General features: G+C 57.6%; 2 protein-coding genes across 3 annotated transcripts in view; one reads left to right on the top strand and one right to left on the bottom strand.

Moving 5' to 3' along the window:
* The window catches only part of SMPD3 (sphingomyelin phosphodiesterase 3, neutral membrane (neutral sphingomyelinase II)), a 103,389-nt gene extending 94,040 nt beyond the window's left edge, over nucleotides 1–9,349 (top strand). The window contains exons 4-9 of the mRNA XM_011997994.1: nucleotides 2,693–2,768; nucleotides 2,878–3,033; nucleotides 3,913–4,002; nucleotides 4,208–4,271; nucleotides 5,999–6,155; nucleotides 6,391–9,349. Of these exons, the coding sequence (XP_011853384.1) occupies nucleotides 2,693–2,768; nucleotides 2,878–3,033; nucleotides 3,913–4,002; nucleotides 4,208–4,271; nucleotides 5,999–6,155; nucleotides 6,391–6,492 (645 nt within the window). The 3' untranslated portion in view covers nucleotides 6,493–9,349. The remainder of the gene's footprint in view (nucleotides 1–2,692; nucleotides 2,769–2,877; nucleotides 3,034–3,912; nucleotides 4,003–4,207; nucleotides 4,272–5,998; nucleotides 6,156–6,390) is intronic.
* A 1,021-nt stretch (nucleotides 9,350–10,370) lies between these two features.
* The window catches only part of PRMT7 (protein arginine methyltransferase 7), a 53,457-nt gene continuing 45,829 nt past the window's right edge, over nucleotides 10,371–17,998 (bottom strand). For both annotated transcript variants that reach the window (XM_011997992.1, XM_011997993.1), the window contains 5 exons: nucleotides 15,169–15,330; nucleotides 14,017–14,091; nucleotides 11,749–11,909; nucleotides 10,831–10,927; nucleotides 10,371–10,584 (listed from right to left, as the gene is read on the bottom strand). In XM_011997992.1, the coding sequence (XP_011853382.1) occupies nucleotides 10,387–10,584; nucleotides 10,831–10,927; nucleotides 11,749–11,909; nucleotides 14,017–14,091; nucleotides 15,169–15,330 (693 nt within the window). In that variant the 3' untranslated portion in view covers nucleotides 10,371–10,386. The remainder of the gene's footprint in view (nucleotides 10,585–10,830; nucleotides 10,928–11,748; nucleotides 11,910–14,016; nucleotides 14,092–15,168; nucleotides 15,331–17,998) is intronic.

The following is a 17,998-nucleotide window of genomic DNA, read 5'->3' as shown; positions in this document are numbered from 1 at the left end:
TTTTGCAAGAGAAACACAAGGCTCTGTGGCTCCCAAGGCCACGAGCCAGGAATCAATAAGGCCCAGCAAATAATCAAGCGGGTCTTGGCAAGATCACACAGCCGATGAGGAGGGAGAAGCGGGGTGGGAGGCAGCAGGGCCTCGCCACTCCTCCCTCCAGTGGGTTCTCGTCATGCAGGCCAAGTCTGAGGCCTCCCTGCGGGTGTCCGACCCTGCCCGGGATGCAGCATGGGGCAGGTGACACCAAGTGCTGGGTGAGTGAGAGGCTTACGCCTTAAGACCAACAAACGGGCTGCTGAGGAGACACCTGGCAAAGACACCAGTCCCTCAGAAAGCAGCGCAGAGCAGCTCCGACCAACAGATCCCACTGGAAGCTGCCTAGACCACGTGAGCCTGTGACCCCAGCCCACGACGCAACTTCTGGCCTCAGTGTGTTCAACGGTAAAAGTGGCATCGCTTTACCACGTGCCTGAGCCGTTATAAGGACCCAGCAAAGTAATGTCCATGCGCCGCCCCACCCCAGCACAAGCACGCCCGGCCTGAGATGATCCTCACGGAGGAGGAGCAGTAGTTGCCTGGAGATGGCGCCCCCGTGTGGCCATTTATTTATTTATTTATTTAGAGACTCGTTCTGTCGCCCAGGCCAGAGTGGTCCAATGGGGGATTTTGGCTCACTGCAACCTCCGCCCCGCAGGTCCAAGGGATTCTCCTGCCTCAGCCTCCCGGATAGCTGGGATTACAGGCATGCACGCCCAGCTAATTTTTTTTTTTTTTTTTTTTTTGGAGACAGAGTCTCACTCTGTCGCCCAGGCTAGAGTGCAGTAGCATGATCTTGGCTCACTGTGACCTTCACCTCCCAGGTTCAAGTGATTCTCCTGCCTCACCCTCCTGAGTAGCTGGGATTACAGGCACGTACCACCATGCCTGGCTAATTTTTGTATTTTTAGTAGAGAGAGGGTTTCGCCATGTTGGTCAGGCTGGTCTCGAACTCCTGACCTTGTGATCTGCCCGCCTCGGCCTCCCAAAGTGCTGGGATTACAGGCGTGAGCCACTGTGCCTGGCACGCCTGCTAATTTTTGTATTCTTAGTAAAGATGGGGTTTCACCATGTTGGCCAGGCTGGTCTGGAACTCCTGAACTCAGGTGATCCACCCACCTCGGTCTCCCAAATTACTGGGATTACAGGCATGAGCCACCGTGCCCAGCCTCATGTGGGCTTTTGAGCATGGCAGCTTCATAAATATTTTGTTTTTGTAGCAGAACCATCAATGCTGCGTGATCTCACAGCCATTCTGGGGGCAGGGATGCTGTTAGGCTAAGGTTTGGGTCTGTCTGTGAGGCAGAAGTGAATGGTGAACCTATGGGGCCGAACAGCCAGACGTTCCATACCCCTGGGTGCCGGGGAAGGAAGGCTGTGCATGTTAGGGCTGGGAAGGGGATGGAGAGCTGTAGAAGGCCGGGAGCACCTGCTGCTGAGGACCTCCAGAGGGAGGAGATAATACCAGCCCGACTGACCGCAGCAGCAAAGGAAGGACAAAGCCAACCGAAGCTGTCGGAGCAGATAGGCTGTGATGTTCGCGCTGCTGTGAGCTCCACAGATGCGGGGCACCCACCCTGCAGCCCTCAGCCCTCAGCCAACAACTGGGACAGGCTGCGTGTCCTGCCCAGCTACCTCCCTGGAGTGCTTTTTGGGTCTGGGGTCTCCTCATCTTGGGAAACCCAGTCTGGAATGGATTTGCACAGCTCGGGGAGGGCACAGAGGCACAAGAGGGAGGGAATCCCAGGGGTAGGGGATGAGGAGCCGGCGAGCAACCTCTCTGTGTGGGGTGTCTCCATGGCCATCCCTCACCTCTCCTGGGCCGGGCACTGATGAGGGTCCCATCTCGCCCCCACCTGGGGTAGGGCAGTTACGAGTTGCCTGTGGGGTACAGTGGAGATGCTCATTTGTATTAAGCCCGTCTTTGGGGGCCTGCCAGGGTCACCAGCCACCTGGCGGGTGGAAGGCTCTGTCTTGGGTAAAGGAGGTAAGCAGGAGGTTGGGGCAGAGGGGAGGCCTGAAGAGGCTGCCACCACAGTGGGCTCAGGATGGAGCCAGGGGTGTGCAGGGGCCAGCCTGGGACACGGACCAGCGAGCTCTCATCCAAGACTGGGGACGATGGGACCATGGCCTATAAAGCAGATGACTCACCATGTAGCCAGAAGGCGACGAGGCCAGGAGGGGCAGGGTCTGGGCCTCTTACCATGTGGGGTGGGCTCTGAGGCCACACCATGGCACAGGGGCAACCCCCTGAGATTTCAGAGGGAGAGAGCACCAGGGTGTGACTGAGGGAGGGAGGAAAGAGCCACAGGCAGGAGTGGACAAGGAACTAAGAGCCGTGGCCATGCTGGTCACTGGGAGATGGCAGGACCTGGGCCTTGGGGGAGCCTTGGTGCGGTTCGGCACTTCCCCCACGCTTTGCACAGATGGCCACCGGCTCTCCCCATGCCACAGGCCGAGAGTTTCAGCATCCGCCTCCAGCCCAGATCCGTAAGCTCTTAGAAGCAGGACGCGTCCTGTCCTTACTCGGGCCCTAGAATCTAGCCAGGAGCCTGGCTTGTGAGGGTCTGACCTCGTGGGTGGGCACTGCCAGCGTCCTGTGCTCTCAGGGCCATGGCAACTGGCAGGTGGCAGCACTGACCCCCTCCTCCCCCAGGTGCAGGTGGGAAGCACACCTCAGGACCAAAGAATCGTCGGGTACATCGCCTGCACACACCTGCACGCCCCGCAAGGTAGGGCTGCCACCCGCCTGTGCTTTTCTAGGGATGGGATCAGTGCCTGGTGCCTAGCTGGGGTCTGGGGCCAGCTTCATCATCCAGTCTCTGTACTTCTGCCCTGCAGAGGACAGCGCCATCCGGTGTGGGCAGCTGGACCTGCTTCAGGACTGGCTGGCTGATTTCCGAAAATCTACCTCCTCGTCCAGCACAGCCAACCCCGAGGAGCTGGTGGCATTTGATGTCGTCTGCGGAGATTTCAACTTTGACAACTGCTCCTCTGGTGAGGCCGGGCTCCTCCCCACTCGGGTCTCCAGCTCTGGGGAGGCTGTGGGCTCAGTCACAGCGAGACAGACTTCGTTACCAGCTCAGAGAATTCCTGCTCCTCGAGAGCGTGTGGGTGGGGTATTTAGCAAGACTGATTTCTCTGCCCCCTGGAAATCCTAGAACAGGAAGAGCCCACGCTCTGCCTAGAAAGCTGGAAACAGAGATGCCCTAAAAATGAACCTCTGACAAGGAAGGCTGGGGGCCTCTGAAGCAGACGCAGGACGAGTCCACTAGTAACACTCATCAACGGGGTGCCGCGCTCTCACTTTGAGCCAGCTGCCATTCTAATTGCTGTTTCACTTAAGTCTCTTAACAACCCTGAGAGGGAAGCATTGCATGTCTCCACGTGGTGTGGTGGAGGAAGCTGAGACTCAGAGAGGCTGCAGAACCAGCCCAAGGTCACACAGCCAGGCAGTGATTGCACAGGGATCTGAACCCTGGGAATTGCGCCTTAAACCATTAGGGTAAAAGACTCATCATCAGTGAAACAGCAAACACTTGCTGTAAATAACTGATCTGTGGATCCGATGACCGTACGGACCTTGTGGGGACCTTCTTTCCTCTGTCCAAGGATAGTGGTCACTGTCACTGTCCTCATGAGGGAAGGCCGAAGACCAGGGCGTGTGCTCGGGGAGGTGTTCTCAAGGACACAGAAAAGCAGCGACAAATGAAGCATGGGGGCACCTGACTGGGACCGAGATCCCACTCAGGGGCAGTGGCCTAAAGGACGGGGACCTGGCAGCATGTGGGGAGTAACTGATGGGAAGCAGGGGCGCAGGTCGTGTGGGACAGCAAAGCCCCCTGATGCCTCAGTGTTTCCTCCCTCCCCGCACAGACGACAAACTGGAGCAGCAGCACTCCCTGTTCACCCACTACAGGGATCCCTGCCGCCTGGGGCCTGGGGAGGAGAAGCCGTGGGCCATCGGTGAGCTGGGACTGGGGGAGGAAGATGGGGACTGGGCTCACCACAGGCTTCCCTCAAAGACCACTAGGACCTGCCCCCAAGACCTCACTGCTGGGAAGGGCCCCACTCTGCTGCCCCTGGCTAGCCCGTGCCCACAGAGACCACCCCCTAGAGGCTGCCTGGGCCCCACCTGCAGCAACTGCTGTCGTCCCCTTTTCCCCCGCAGGTACTCTGCTGGACACGAATGGCCTGTATGATGAGGACGTGTGCACCCCCGACAACCTGCAGAAGTAAGCACTGCACTCCCAGGCGGGGGACAAGGCACTGACGCCCTGACTCAGGTGGAGACAGGGACTGGGCAGGACCCACACGGGAGCGCTCAGCTTGGGCTCATGAGGGCTTTTGTTTGGCAGAAACCTGTCCCTCATCCCACCTTTGATAGCTTTTGAGAGCTGGGAGCTGGGCCAGGCAGGTGGATGTCAGGCCCTTACGCCCAGGGGGACTGGCCTTGCTAAATCCCTAGCGGTGTTTCCTAAACCTGTTTTCAGGAGCTGGGCCCCGGCCTGCTGGGTACGGGAGAGGGCCTGGAATTTCCCAGGCCCAGGCCACAGGTCGACCCCTGTGAAAGAGTTGCTGGGTATGGCGCCTGCTGCAGGCAGCCTGGTAGCTTGCAGTGCCAATCAGGCAAATAGACACCAGCAGCAATAACACACCGACCATTTTCAAAGTAGACACAGTTCCATCCCAGCCAACATTCATTCTTGAGCCCAGTGAGCTGTCCATAAAGAACACATCTGAGAGGCCAACAGCAGAACCAATTTATAATTCACAGCCTGAGACTGCAGTCATGGCCATGGTTCCTTGCAGCTAATTTAAGCCAATTAATTAGATTATAGACTAAATTTGAAACATCATCCTATGGTGAGAAAATTCTTTTTATGAGATGATGATTAAAAAATGACTACCAGTAACTCTCAGGTCATTGATGCTGGAATTAATCATCAAAGGCAAAGGACAGTGATAGATTCCATTTCGGAGCTGTAACAATGTTCTGAATGTCATTAGTGTATTTATCTTAAGGCTGATGAAAACCTTGTGGAAGCCCATGTTTGCAGGCCCCGCCTCACCGGGTGCCCCTTTTCCATCCGTCCAGGCACTCACTGACCTGGCGGCCTGTGCAGGGTCTCTCACCACTGCACTTCCCATCCCAGGCCCTGGCCCAAGCCTGCCCTCTGCGGTGGGGGCTCCCAGGAGGGGGTCCTAGGTCTCTGGCCCAGTGGTGCTGAGGCCCCAGGGGACAGGCTGACAGGAAGGAGACGGGCACACTGCTTGTCTCAGGGCAACAGTGCCAGAAAGGGATTCCAGATGTCACATCCCCCCGCTCCAGCGTCCTGCCCTCCCTGTGGATCCCCTAGCACCATCATGGGTTTCCTCACTCAGAAGCGGGATGACAGCCTGTTCCCTGAAGTGTCTTGGGGCCCACAGCAACCACTCTCGTTTCAGAGGAGGAAACGGAGGCTTGGAGGCTCGGTGACATAAGCAGAGTCACACAGCCACATAGGGACAGCCCCACATGAGACTCCTCGGAGGTGCTCTCCTGGTTCCCTCAGCCCAGTCAACCTGGGAACAACAGTCACAGGGGTCCCCGAGATTCACGGCAAAGACCAAGCTCCCCAAAACAGCCCCCCTATTGGCTCAGGGCAGAAGCCCATTCTGGGGAACGGGTGCGATCAGTTTTGTCTGAGTTCAGAAAGGGAAAGGGAGTGCTGGCCAGGCTGGGGTGGACGGGACACCTCGACAGGCTCCGGAGCCCCGATTCAGCCAGGAACCCGCAGGCGACTGGGCCTGCCCCCAGCTGAGGCCCTTTTTGGGCCTGTAGGAGAGACAGATCTTAAACCCAGAGCTTTGGTGCCACCACCCGCTCCCACACTGGGGGGAGACCATGGCTCCACAAACAGCCCCTGCCAGGCCCAGGGGCGGGCATGGGGGCTCAGCTGCCTCCTGCGTGTGTGGACAGGGTCCTGGAGAGCGAGGAGGGCCGCAGGGAGTACCTGGCGTTTCCCACTAGCAAGAGCTCGGGCCAGAAGGGGCGGAAGGAGCTGCTGAAGGGCAACGGCCGGCGCATCGACTACATGCTGCACGCAGAGGAGGGGCTGTGCCCGGACTGGAAGGCCGTGAGTCGGGCGGGCCCATGCAAAGACAGAGTGGGGCCTGGGCCCTGCAGCTCTCGACAGCTGACTCCCTGAGACCCCACGCCCCGTCACTCCCTCAAACCCTTAGGGCCCCAGGTCCTCTAGGTCCCAGCCCACCCCAGCCAGGGGCCTCACTTCGGGGATCCCCAGCCCGCTCCCTGCAGGATGCCCTTGGAATCTGACCAAGGCTGTTTCTCCCCTCTCCCACTCGCCCCAGGAGGTGGAAGAATTCAGTTTTATCACCCAGCTGTCCGGCCTGACGGACCACCTGCCAGTAGCCATGAGACTGACTGTGTCTTCAGGGGAGGAGGAGGCATAGACCGTCTGGAGCAGCGGGGCCTCTGCCAGCCCTTGGAGCCGCAGCCCATCCCTGGGCCGTGTCCCCTCCATCGAGCTCCTGGTGCTTGGGGGAGGAGGACAGGGACAGGGAGGGAGCCACAGTCAGTGCCCGGGAACCTGGAAGCTGCGCTGCTCTGCTCTGCACCTCTGGGCCTCACTGCAGACAGAGGAGTCAGGCCCGCCCCGGGAGCCTCCGGCTGCCTAACCAGTGCCATTCTTTCACAACGTGATTTTCTACAAATCCACAGCACAACCGAGTTTGTAACCCGTGGGTTAGTATGAGGACCGGGTTCATGTACTCTCTGTATCTCTTCTTAGGCTTCGTCCAGGGTTCTTTATTTTTGTCTGCTGCCAATGTCGTCTCGCATGCCTGCACCCTCGCATGCACGCTGCCCGCATGCCACGTGCCACGCTGTAGCCACAGACCCCTTGCTCGGGCCTCACCCAAGGCCAAACTCCAAACACAATCAGAACCAGCCAAAGAAGCACTTCCTGGGCACGGCCGCCAGCTCTCCCGCCTCCAGTGTGGGCTGGCTCCCGCAGGGTCCCAGGGCTGCATCTCTACCAGCCAGCCAGGGCTCTTCCCAGGGTCTCCCATTCAAGGGCGATACATTTTAAAAAGAAAAATAGAAAAAGGTTCATCACAAAACCAACCCTCACTTCACAGGGTCTGTAAGTCACAGAACTTTGCTCTTCCCGAGACAGGGTCCCTTCGTCAGCCCAGGCACAACAGGGTCCGGCAGGCTCTGGCGCCCCGGGCTTCCTCTGGGAGCCTCCCATCTGGGCAGTGGAGCCATAAACGGGGAATCCGAGAAGACAGCATCCACTTTTTTTTTTTTTTTAACAGGAAGAAGGGACTCACAGCATAAAGGGGGGTGGGGGGATCCTGATTTTGAAAATAACCTATTTGTAGCTTCTCTTCTATCAAAACCAACACATCCTCCTCTTTCTGCCAATCCTCTCTCCCCTCCGGACACCTCTCTGGTTCGGGACCAATCCCTCCCTGGGGACGTGCCCCACCTGCGTGCCGGCTGAGCTCAGGAACCCCTGCCTGCCCCCTGGGTCTGCGGTTCTGGTCTCCCAGGCCCATCCTCAACAGCTACCCCAGTCAACACCAAGGCCACAAGGGGACCCCGGCCTAGGAGGCAGGAAGCCAAGGTGCAGACAGCAGCCTGGCCCTCACCAGTGCACGGGCTGGGGCAGCAAGGCTGACAGTTGCCGCATGCCCAGGGCAGGGTGTGGTACTGGCACCCAGGTTCAGCATGGCAGAGCTGGCCAACAGCCTGTGTCCCCGATCTGCCTCCAGCCCCCAGGCCCCTTCGGCAGCACTGCCTCTGCCCACCTGCCTTTAACAGACGCCAGGGCTGCTCCTGTCATGCCGCGAAGGTTTTGTCTGTTTCATAGTTTGAGACTCAACTTGAGGGATTTTTTGACAATCCCCGCTGACCTCCGCTCCTCGTGGTGCCCTGGCCCTGTACCTAGCCTGGCCCAGGGCTGGCTTTGCCTGGCGAGGCTGGAGGGAGCACCAGGACCTGCTGTCTGTTGTCAGCCCCTCCTGGTGCTGGTGCCCTGATGCTGTGCCTTGTTACCCATTGAGCTGCAAGAGGGACCAAGAGGAGGCCACGCAGCCAGCCAGACGCCCAGCCCTCTGCTGGGGCAGACAACGCTGCGGAGCCCGGGGAGCCTGGCGCTAGGACGTGCGTCCTTGTGACACTGGCCTGTCTGAACTCACCTGGCCTGGGAAGCACCGTCTGTGCCCGGATCCAAGCCCTGCCACCTAGAGTCCAGAGCCAGGAAGGGGCTGCTGAGGGAGAGCATCCTGCTGGGCTCTCTGCTCGGCCCGCCCCTCCAAGGGTCTGGCCTGTGAGCCTTGACTGGGCTTCATGCTGTGGAGGCCCCCCCACTCCCTGAAGCAGCTGGGACTCTGCTCACACAAGCGACTGGGCTGGCCCTGGACCCTTAGACCCCAAGCCCGTGCTGGCTGCCTGCACACAGAGAGCAGCTGAGGCCCAGGCAGGGCCCCCACACCAGACCCCAGCATAGCTTCCCCACCCAGGCACCCCCTTCCCAGGGCAGCAGGTGTGGGAGTCAGGGCCGCACGCTCCTCCCCTCCCACCTCACAGGCAGCCTTAGGCAAGTCATTTTCTGTCATCACAAGGTTGCCTCTGCCTAGTCAGGTCCTGGCGTCCAGAGTAAGGACGTGCGGCCCCCAGGCCCCTGCACACCTCCCTCAGCGCCAAGGCCGGGATCCCCTACCCACGTGTCCCATAGTGGCTGCCTGTGGATTCCCGGGCCTTGTGTACAGGTCAGGCTCTTCCACTGATTTTTAAGTGAAACACTGCTGAATCTCAGATTCTGTGGCATCTAAGGCCTAGCAGTGGTGGGCACACGGGTCACCCGAGGCCCACACCAAGGCTCTGTGCCTGCCCCAGGCCCAGTCTCAAAGGAAGCCACGAGGCGCGGGGGCCGCTGAGGAAGGAAATGTTCATTTTCATTCGTCCATAACCACCTTAAGTTTTAAGTATATCAATCTTGATGCTTTTTAACTATTGCTTTTTAACTTGCTGAGATTTAGAAATACTGTTATAAAAAAACTTTTTTAATTTCTGTATTTTTTCTGTATTGTATCTTCACGGGACATTAGGGGTTTTCTATGGTAAGCACACCTACGGTTTTGGTAACAACATTATCAAATATATATCCAGACGGTTCTTCCCTAGAAGAAAAACAAATCTTTACACCTGATAAGATATTTTGAAAAGAGAGGTGTTCTTTTTCCTTACTGGTGCTGAAAGGAAGGATGGATAACGAGGAGAAAATAAAACTGTGAGGCTCAAGGCTGGTGTTCTCCACTTATTTCAGCGACAACCTGGGGCCAGGCCTCAGGGGCATGCCTGGGGGCAGGGGATGGAATTCCTGCCTCCAACTGCAGGACAGGAGATGCCCAAGTCTGCCTAAATCCGAGGACACCGGAACTCTGCTCATACAGGCGGCTCGGCTGGCCTGGCACAAGCCTCACCTCCCGAGCTGTGAGCCAGAGGCCACTGGGTTCTCTCACTTGGTGTCTGCTGTTACCTGAGAGCTGGGACATAACCAAGGGGGGTTAGTGTGTGAGAGAAGCAAGGCCACGGCGCCTCTGGCCTCTCAGGTGAAGTGGGGCTGGGCAGGGGCTGCTCCCCGCTGTACCCCACTTGCAGGAGGGGCTTTCCAATCCGAGGGCGGTACAGGGAACAGGGCTGCCTCGCGGCTCCTCTGGTAGCCACTTTCCTGGGTCTGCATCTCAGTAACTGCTCTGGAACAGCTGCCTTGTGTCCAGTCTCAGGTCCTGGCAGGCTACCAGCTGGTGCAGCACTGAGGCCAGACACCTATGGATGTGGCTTGAAGTTACCTGGCAGATGAGGGCCAGAACCCAGGCCCAGCCAGGGTCTTCAAGCCCCAGAGACCCAGCCACATTCAGTGTCTCCACCCTCCTAGCAGAAGCCAGAAGAGCAGGGACCCGGAGATCCCTGAGTGGGACGGGCAGGACAGGCTCCTGCCATGGGGACTGCTCGCCAAGGGTGGCGTGGACAACCGCACCCGCCAGCCCCACAAGCCCCCTGTGGTTCCACTTCCTCCCCAGCTGGGGAGAGATGTCTCCACACTGGAGCTTTCTCAGCACCTCAGAAGCACAAGCAGGGGGGTCTCCCCCCCCCCTCCAGGGTTCTAAATTCAGTCACCCTCTCATGCTCCCTGCCACAGCTGGAGCCAGAGGCCAGCAGTGCAAAGATACAACATGGCGCAGTCTTTCCCATCCCCGAGGCCGAGCAGCTCCCGGAGAGGAGAGCCTTCAGCCTTCCCCACTAGAAAGCCATGAGCCACTCAGAACCCACAGCCCTCAGGCCACTTTATTGCTCAGGAGTGGTGAGTCTGGGGTGTCTGCAAGCCTGAACTCCATGGTGATGTCGCCTGTGCCGGGGTGAAACTCCACCACATAGCTGACCGTCTGCGGGCCGCCCAGCGGTGCTCTGGGATCCAGGACAGGGCTGAAGAAGTAGACAGCCTGCTTGCAGTGGGGGTTCCAACAGCAGCCTCCCTGTAGGATGAAGAGCAGGAAGACAGTGAGAGCTCCCTGGCACCAGAGCCTCCTTCCTGGCCAGCCTCCAGCCCAAGCAGCTCGCAGCAGAGAGAAGCTGCGCAGGGGCCAGATGTCCCAGGGGGTCATCATCTGGCCCGAAGAACTTGTGAGACACACCCGGAGCACAGGGGCAGGGAGGCCTCCCCAGGCGGCGCCTGCTCTCAGGGTCTGCACGCACACTGGGGCTCGGCGCGCAGGCACTACCTCGGGGTCTGCAGGCTCCAGGAGGCCAGTGCTGAGCGTGCACTCCGGTGTCAGGTGGTACTCCATCCACAGCACTGCTGCGTGGCTCCTCCCAGGCCTGCCAAGGAGAGGGGGGACCCAGCAGCAGCAGTCGCACAAGAGGCAGGGGGGCACGGCTGCAGCTCCTGCTGCTTTCCAGAAACCTGTGGTCTTCCCCATTTCCTTCCTGCCCCTCTGGGAGCTCCTAGTGCCACATCCAACTGAATGTTCCTCAGAAAAACCCCAGCCAGAACAGCCGCAGCCGAGCCCCGACCTGAGCCAACCCGAACCCTGCAGCCAGGCCACACATGGGGCAGGGCCAGTGTGGCTGCAGGGTCCAGGGGGCTTGAGGCACAGCCTGGCACTGAAGGCTGGAAAGCCCCTCTGATAGCCCAGACAGCAACCCTGGGAGCTCAGGTGGCGGCGCCCACCCTGCCTGGCTGCCTGTCCCGAGTTGGGAGGCGCTTCCGGGGAAGAAGTCACTCCTCGGGCGAGGTGGGGTGAGGGCCGGAGTGGGACAGGGCTGCCCGTGCCTGGACGCCAGCAGCACTCCCTGACCCTGACCTGCTTCAGCTCCCAGGAGGGTTCAGGAAAATGGTGCATCGGTGACCACAGGAACTAAGCTCCCATCTTCCTGAGGTGTGATCCAACAAGGGAGCCTCAGCTGTGGCGAGTGAGCAGAGCCCTCCCCGGCTCCCCCCGCCGACCGGCACACACGGGACCGTGGGAACCACCACACACGCAGGGCCGCTCTGACAGGGAAGGGCAAGGTCACGGGAAGGACGAATACCACATCCACGTGTCAGCGTCTCCCAGGCCAGCTGTGCTCACCATGGGGGTGAGAACTCCAAGGGCAAGCGGCAGCCCCTCCCTGCCCCCCGGGGCCCTCCCTACACCCACCTCCTGAGCTCCATGGTGCCCTCGGCACACAGGGGCCGTGGGGGCACCAGCTGCCGGAAGTCAAAGGCCAGGATGTGCCGGGGCTCGGAGAGGCTGCGGCACGGGTACTCCCACAGTGGGTGGGGCTCAGCCTCCCTGCTCTCCCTGAAGTCCAGGGCACGCTGCGAACAGAAAGGGGCCTGGGGGCTGCAGAGACAGGCCGGCAGCCAGAGGGACCCCTCCCCGGCTTGGCTCTCACTGACTGCAGTCACAAGGGGTGTGTGTTCTCCCACAAAGATGCCGAGCGCCCAGCAGACCAGCGGCTCCCCAGGCACCGCTGGCTCTGAGCCCTCGCTCTCCGGATGTTTAAGATGGGGTGGTGTCGCCTGTCTCAAGCTGTTCTGAGGACCACATGTCTACGTCACTGGTGAGAACACCCAGCACCTAGAAACCTGGTGACCACGAAAGCTGTGTGGCCCTGACAGGTGGGCCCCAGGCCATGGAGAGGGATAAATGCGTGACAGTACAGCCCCGGTGCCTGGCGGTAGGTTGGGGGCACCTGCATCCAGGAGGGATGCAGAAAGCTGCCTGGAGGAGGGGAGCTGACAGTCAAATGGGAGCCGGCAGAAGGGCCAGAGGGGGCCTTGAGGATAGAGCTAAGCCAGGAGAGCAGGCCAGGGCATCCAGGCCAGCTGGGCCACTCTGCAGGGGTGGCGTGCGGGAGCTATCCAGGGCATTCCTGCCGTGGGGATGTGGCCAGACTCAGATCTACAAGTTCATGTGGGCTCCTTGTGGAGGACGGCCAGAGCAGGAGGGGCCCAAACCAGGACGGCAGCAGTCGGGGGACAGCCTGGGTTGGAGGCTCACTGGGAGCACGAAGACCAATGGCAGGAGACGGGAGGACTCTCGAGGGAGGATGCCCAGGGCCCTGGGCCTGGCTGGTCGTGTGAAGTGGTGCCAGGTCTAAGACAGGGCACTGGAAGGGCCAGGCTGAGGGTGGGGAAGGGCAGGTGGATTTGGAAAGCGTAAAAAAATGCCTGGCGCCCCACTGTGGGATACCCACCACTCTCGGCCATCTGCCTGAGCACACAAGAGACAGACACTGGCCCAGGACCAGAGTGGCAGAACCGTATCAGCAAGAGGGGACAGGGACAGCCAGGGTGGGCAGGCCGAGAGCAGGGGCCCAAGGGAGCACATGGATCCAGAGCATGTAGGGCTCAGCACGAAGGAGATTTCTAGAAGCATGGAACAGTCAGTGATCTGCTGTGAGGGGCAGGCAAGATGCAAACTGAAAATATCCACTAGCGTTAATTTACTTAAAAGTGTTCACACACAGGCAATCCATGTTCACTGTGGGAAAATGTGAACAGAGAGGTGAGCAGAAGCAGAACAGCCCCACCTCCCGCTGCACAGCCACTGCTGCGGGGCCGCCACTGCTTCCCACCCCTCCGGTGTCCATGAGATTTCTTTTTCTTGAGACAGGGTCTTCCTCTCTCACCCAGCCTGGAGGCAGTGGCGCAAATGCAGCTCACTGCAGCCTCGACCTCCCAGACTAAAGCCATCCTCCCAGCCTAGCCTCCTGAGTAGCTGGGAATACAGGTGTGCACTACCATGCCTGGCTTTTTTGTAGACACAGGGTCTTGCTATATTGCCCAGGCTGGTCTCGAACTTCTGGGCTCAAGCAATCCACCTGCCTCAGCTTCCCAGAGTGCTGGGATGACAAGCAGGAGCCACGTGCATTTCCTTAATACACAGCACGGCCCATGCTCCTCACCCTGCCCCTCTCACATGGATGGAACAGGACTCTCAGCTTCAGTCCCCCTGAATCCAAGAACCACTGGCACTGTCAGGACGGCCCATGGTTCTGGGGAACGTGGGCCCAGTTACTACTGTTCAGGGCGCTGCCAACCCCTACACCATGTAAATAACCTGTGGGACACTCCTCAGGTACCCCTCCCTGGGAATGGAGCCCCCACCGTGGAAATGACTAAGAAGGTTCCCAGACTGTTTTTGGAAAGGCTGCCCCAATAGGAAACAAGCTGCGGGCACTGGCGGGGGCAATTCCAATGACGGGACATGTGGGCCCAGTGGAGATTCTGACTCAGGGTGACAGCACGGAGCCAAGAACAGGGCTGGTACCAAGCAATGCTCATGGTGAACCATACAAAATGGCAGCCCCTGACCTCACTGCCCCCAACAGAAGAGCCTGTGCTGCCCAAGCCAGGACCCTGTCAGAGGCCTGTGCCACAGGAGCAGGTGGGCGGGACTGCGCAGTGTGGCCCTGCCTACCTTAATCATGTCGTCCATGATGTGCACGTCGAAGCCTTCGCAGTCACCACAGGGGCTCCGGATCCGCCACAGGTCCTGTGAGGAAGGAGCAGCCCCGTCCACACCTGCCCGCCAGGGCACAGGGAAGTGTGGCAGCAAGAACAAGAGGCACATCTTGCTGTTCCCTGCACACCTGAAAGAGACCCCCAAGCATGAAGGGGCTCAGAGAGAACAAAGATCCACAGCGGTTTCTGTAATGGACTGGGTTGGGCAGGAACCTGCAAGCTCTGACATGACACCTCAGTCCTCTCCTATAAGGGACAGTCAGCCAAAGCTACCAGGCTGGGGGCTGCACACTCCTATCCGGGCCATCCTCAACACCATTACTTCAGGAAGAAATCTGTAAGCCAATTCTCTCCCCAGCATCACCTCCAGTTCACGAGGATGCTGGGGAAAGAAAAAGGCCCTGCCCAGAGGAATCCAGAGGACACTCAGGCCACACGGCCTTCCCTCCCTTCCTCCTGGTCACACACATGGATCATGACATCCCCTCTTCCGCCACGAAAACCCGTATTCATGTGGAAATCTGATTAGGTGAACAAGTAACACAGGAGGAACGCCCAGAATGTGTGATGGAGCCACTCAGCTAAGAGAGAAAGCCACTCTCATCAAATGAGATACGCTCTCCATCCAGGGTAAAGCTTTCCGAAATCCTTTTAATAAAACTGCCCTTCCCAAAATGACTTTGTGACTGTGGTTCTGCTTTGATGAGAAAATTAAAAGGAAGCTTTTCCATTTTTTCTTGCATAAAGCAGCTGACTCTCCCATCTCAAAATGCTTTTAACAACTAAAGCCTCGGCTCTTAACGAGAGCAGAGCAGGCCACACGGCATGGCTTCTGAAACGCTTAATTTATATTTTTTAATTATTCTGATAAGCCACAATTGTAAAATGACAACACTCAGCCATTTCCATTTCGTATGTCAAATTATCGCATTTTTAAAAAGGCAAGCATCTTCTATTCAACCCCACAGTGTGCTGACACAGAAACAAAACACAAACTCCAATCATCAAGGCCCGAGTTGCTCTACAGGCGCCCAAGGTTCCTGCAAGAAAACAAGGTTCCCCACTCGCCTCCTCTGCTTTTTTCTGCAACACCCCCTGGGTGGCCTACCCTGAACTCCACAACCACAGCGTGCAGCGAGGCTGCCTGGGGCATCACCACGGCGCCTGGCCCCAGGTGCTGGTCCACAGCGGTCCGCACGTACCAGAAGTAGAGGTTGTGCCACGGCAGCAGGCTGGTAGTGAAGAACGGCTCGCCCAGGAGGAGAGAGACCTGGTGAGCAGGACGAGAAGCAGGGCCCAGGTGTCAGGAGGTGTCAGGAGCGTTCACAGGAACAGGGAGCAATAGGCCACTCAGTCACTCAAGTTACTCCCTCGCTCCCTCCCTCCCTCAGTCACTCACTCATTCAGTCACTCATTCCCTCCCTCCCTCCTCAGTCCCTCTCTCCCTCAGTCAAAAAGCAAGGCAGCAAGGCACTCTGTACCCGCCCTGGAGGCTTTAAAGAATACAACCAGATATGAGTCCCCTGCTCAGGAGAGCAGAGTGGAAGAGGGAAGCAGACAAAGTGCAGCTGACTCCACGCGACAGAAAAAAGCAAGGAAGGGGGTCATGGCGGGACCCCAGAAATAAATGTGCCAGAGGGGGCTTCCAGAGTGGCATCCTGCCAACCCTCACTGGACACTTTATCTCAGGACTTACTCCATCTCCCTCCCCAGGCTCTGAGCACCACAAGAGCAGGGACTGGCGGCCCAGCATCCCCAGCAGTGGGCCAGTGCCGTGACCAGATGTTCCGTGAACATTTGTGAGTAAATGAACGAATGCATGGCAAGGAGCCTGAACGGCCAAGGGAGGAGCAGCAGAGGCAAGAGTGAGGCCAGGAGACAGCAAGGTCCCCCAAGGTGAGGGTGTGGAGCTGGACAGGAGCCAGGACAGGATAAGGGGCTGGACTCATCCCGGAGGCGGCAGCGGCGGGGGTGGTGGGTGTCACTAAAAGCTTTCAAGAGGGGTTCAAAATCAGAAGGAATGTGATTTAGAAGATCCTGCTGAGGACCATGAAGTGTGGAAGGAAATCTGCAGGTGCTCGGGACGGAGGCGACCTGGGAGAGTGCAGAAACAGTCCAGGCAAGAAATGGAGACTGCAGGGTGGGAGGGGTGGGAGGAGAGGAAGGGGTGGCAGAGGGTGAGGCAGCCGATCCCGGGCAGGCCCAAGCAAACAGGCACCAAAGCGGGGCCAGTCAGAGATGAGGGAGATGCAGCGGGAAATGCTGGGAGACAGAAAGGGCTGCCCTGAGTGCTTCCTGGCCTCCCCCCGACAGCATCAGGAACAAGGCAAGAATGCCCACTCCCACCACTCCAATTCAACATGACCCGGTCTACCGGTACACCACACAATGGCTTTCAGAATCATCTCCTATGCCCTCATCTATGACGGAGAAAAAGGGTGACTTGTGGATGAATATTTATAGCAGCATTACTCACAACAGCCTCAAAGTAGGAGCCACCCAAATGTCCATCAGCTGATGAACAGATAAATAACATGGTCTATCCACACAATGGAATCTTATTGAGCAAGAAAGAGAAATAAGGTATTGATTCAGGCTACGACATGGATGAGCCCTGAAAACATGAAGCCATATGAGAGGCCAGCCATGAAAGACCACACACTATCTGATTCCATTCACACGAGACGCCCAGAATGGGCAAGCTGAAGACAGAAAGGAGAGTGGGTGCCCTGGGCTGGGGACTGCAGACAAATGGTGTGTGACTGCCAATGGGTAACGAAAGGGTTCTTAAACTGATGTGGCCATGGTTACACAACCTTATGAATACACAAAAATCACTGAGTGAATCATAAGGTATGTGAATTATATCTCAATAAAACTGTTATTTTTAAAATGGGCAAAAGGCTTGAATAGACATTTCACCAAGCAAGACATAAGCACATGAAATGATGCTCACCATCATCAGTCATTAGACAAATACAAATTAAAACTATGCGGAGACATCACCACACTCCCACTAAAATGGTTATGCTAAAACAAGCCAATGCCAAGTGCTGGTGAGGATCCGAGAACCTGGACCCTCAGACGTTATCGATGGGGATGTCAAATGGACAGCCACTTCGAACAACAGTTCAGCAGCTTCTTAAAAAGTTGACTGTAACTACCACACGACCCAGCAATCCACACCAAGGCATCTGCGTAAGAGAACTGAGGACCCATATCCTCACTAAGACCGGTGAACCCATGTTCACAGAAGCCTTATTCAAAGTGGCCAGAAACTGGACATAATCCAACTGTCGATAAGCAGGTGAATGGACAGCCACACCGCGGAATGCCATGCAGCCTTAAAAAGAATGAAATGGGTGAACCTCAAAGACATGATGCTCAGTGAAAGGAGCCAGACTCGCAAGACCACACACAGTGTACCTCACTTTTCAGAAAAGCCAGAAGAGGCACACAATGGAGACAGAAACCAGACCAGTGGCTGCCAGGCCTGGGGCATGAGCATGCTGACTATCAACAGGCTCCCGGGAATTTGGGAGGTAACAGAAATGTTCTCTTTTCATTCCAATTTTTTTTTAGAGACAAGGTATCACTCTGTCAGCCACGCTGTAGTGCTCTGCCATAAGAATGGCTCACTGCGGCCTCCAACTCCCGGGCTCAGGCGATCCTCCCACCTCACCTTCCTGGGACTACAGGCACATGCCACCACTCTGGGTTAATTTTTCTTTCTTCTTTTTTTTTTTTTTTTTTTTTAATAGAGACAGGATCTCCCTATGTTGTCCAGATTGGTCTTGAACTCCTGGGTCCAAGCGATCCTCCCACCTTGGCCTCCCAAAAGTTCTGGGATTACAGGCATGCGCCACCATGCCTGGCCTGGAAATGTTCTAAATGAGACTGGGTGATGGTTGTTTAACTCCATATATTTACTTAAAAAA

Source organism: Mandrillus leucophaeus, unplaced genomic scaffold (assembly GCF_000951045.1).
Source record: "Mandrillus leucophaeus isolate KB7577 unplaced genomic scaffold, Mleu.le_1.0 Scaffold551, whole genome shotgun sequence".
NCBI classification, from domain to species: Eukaryota; Metazoa; Chordata; class Mammalia; order Primates; family Cercopithecidae; genus Mandrillus; species Mandrillus leucophaeus.
The sequence above is the reverse complement of the archived record's forward strand: the minus strand, read 5'-3'. Positions and strand labels throughout refer to the sequence as shown.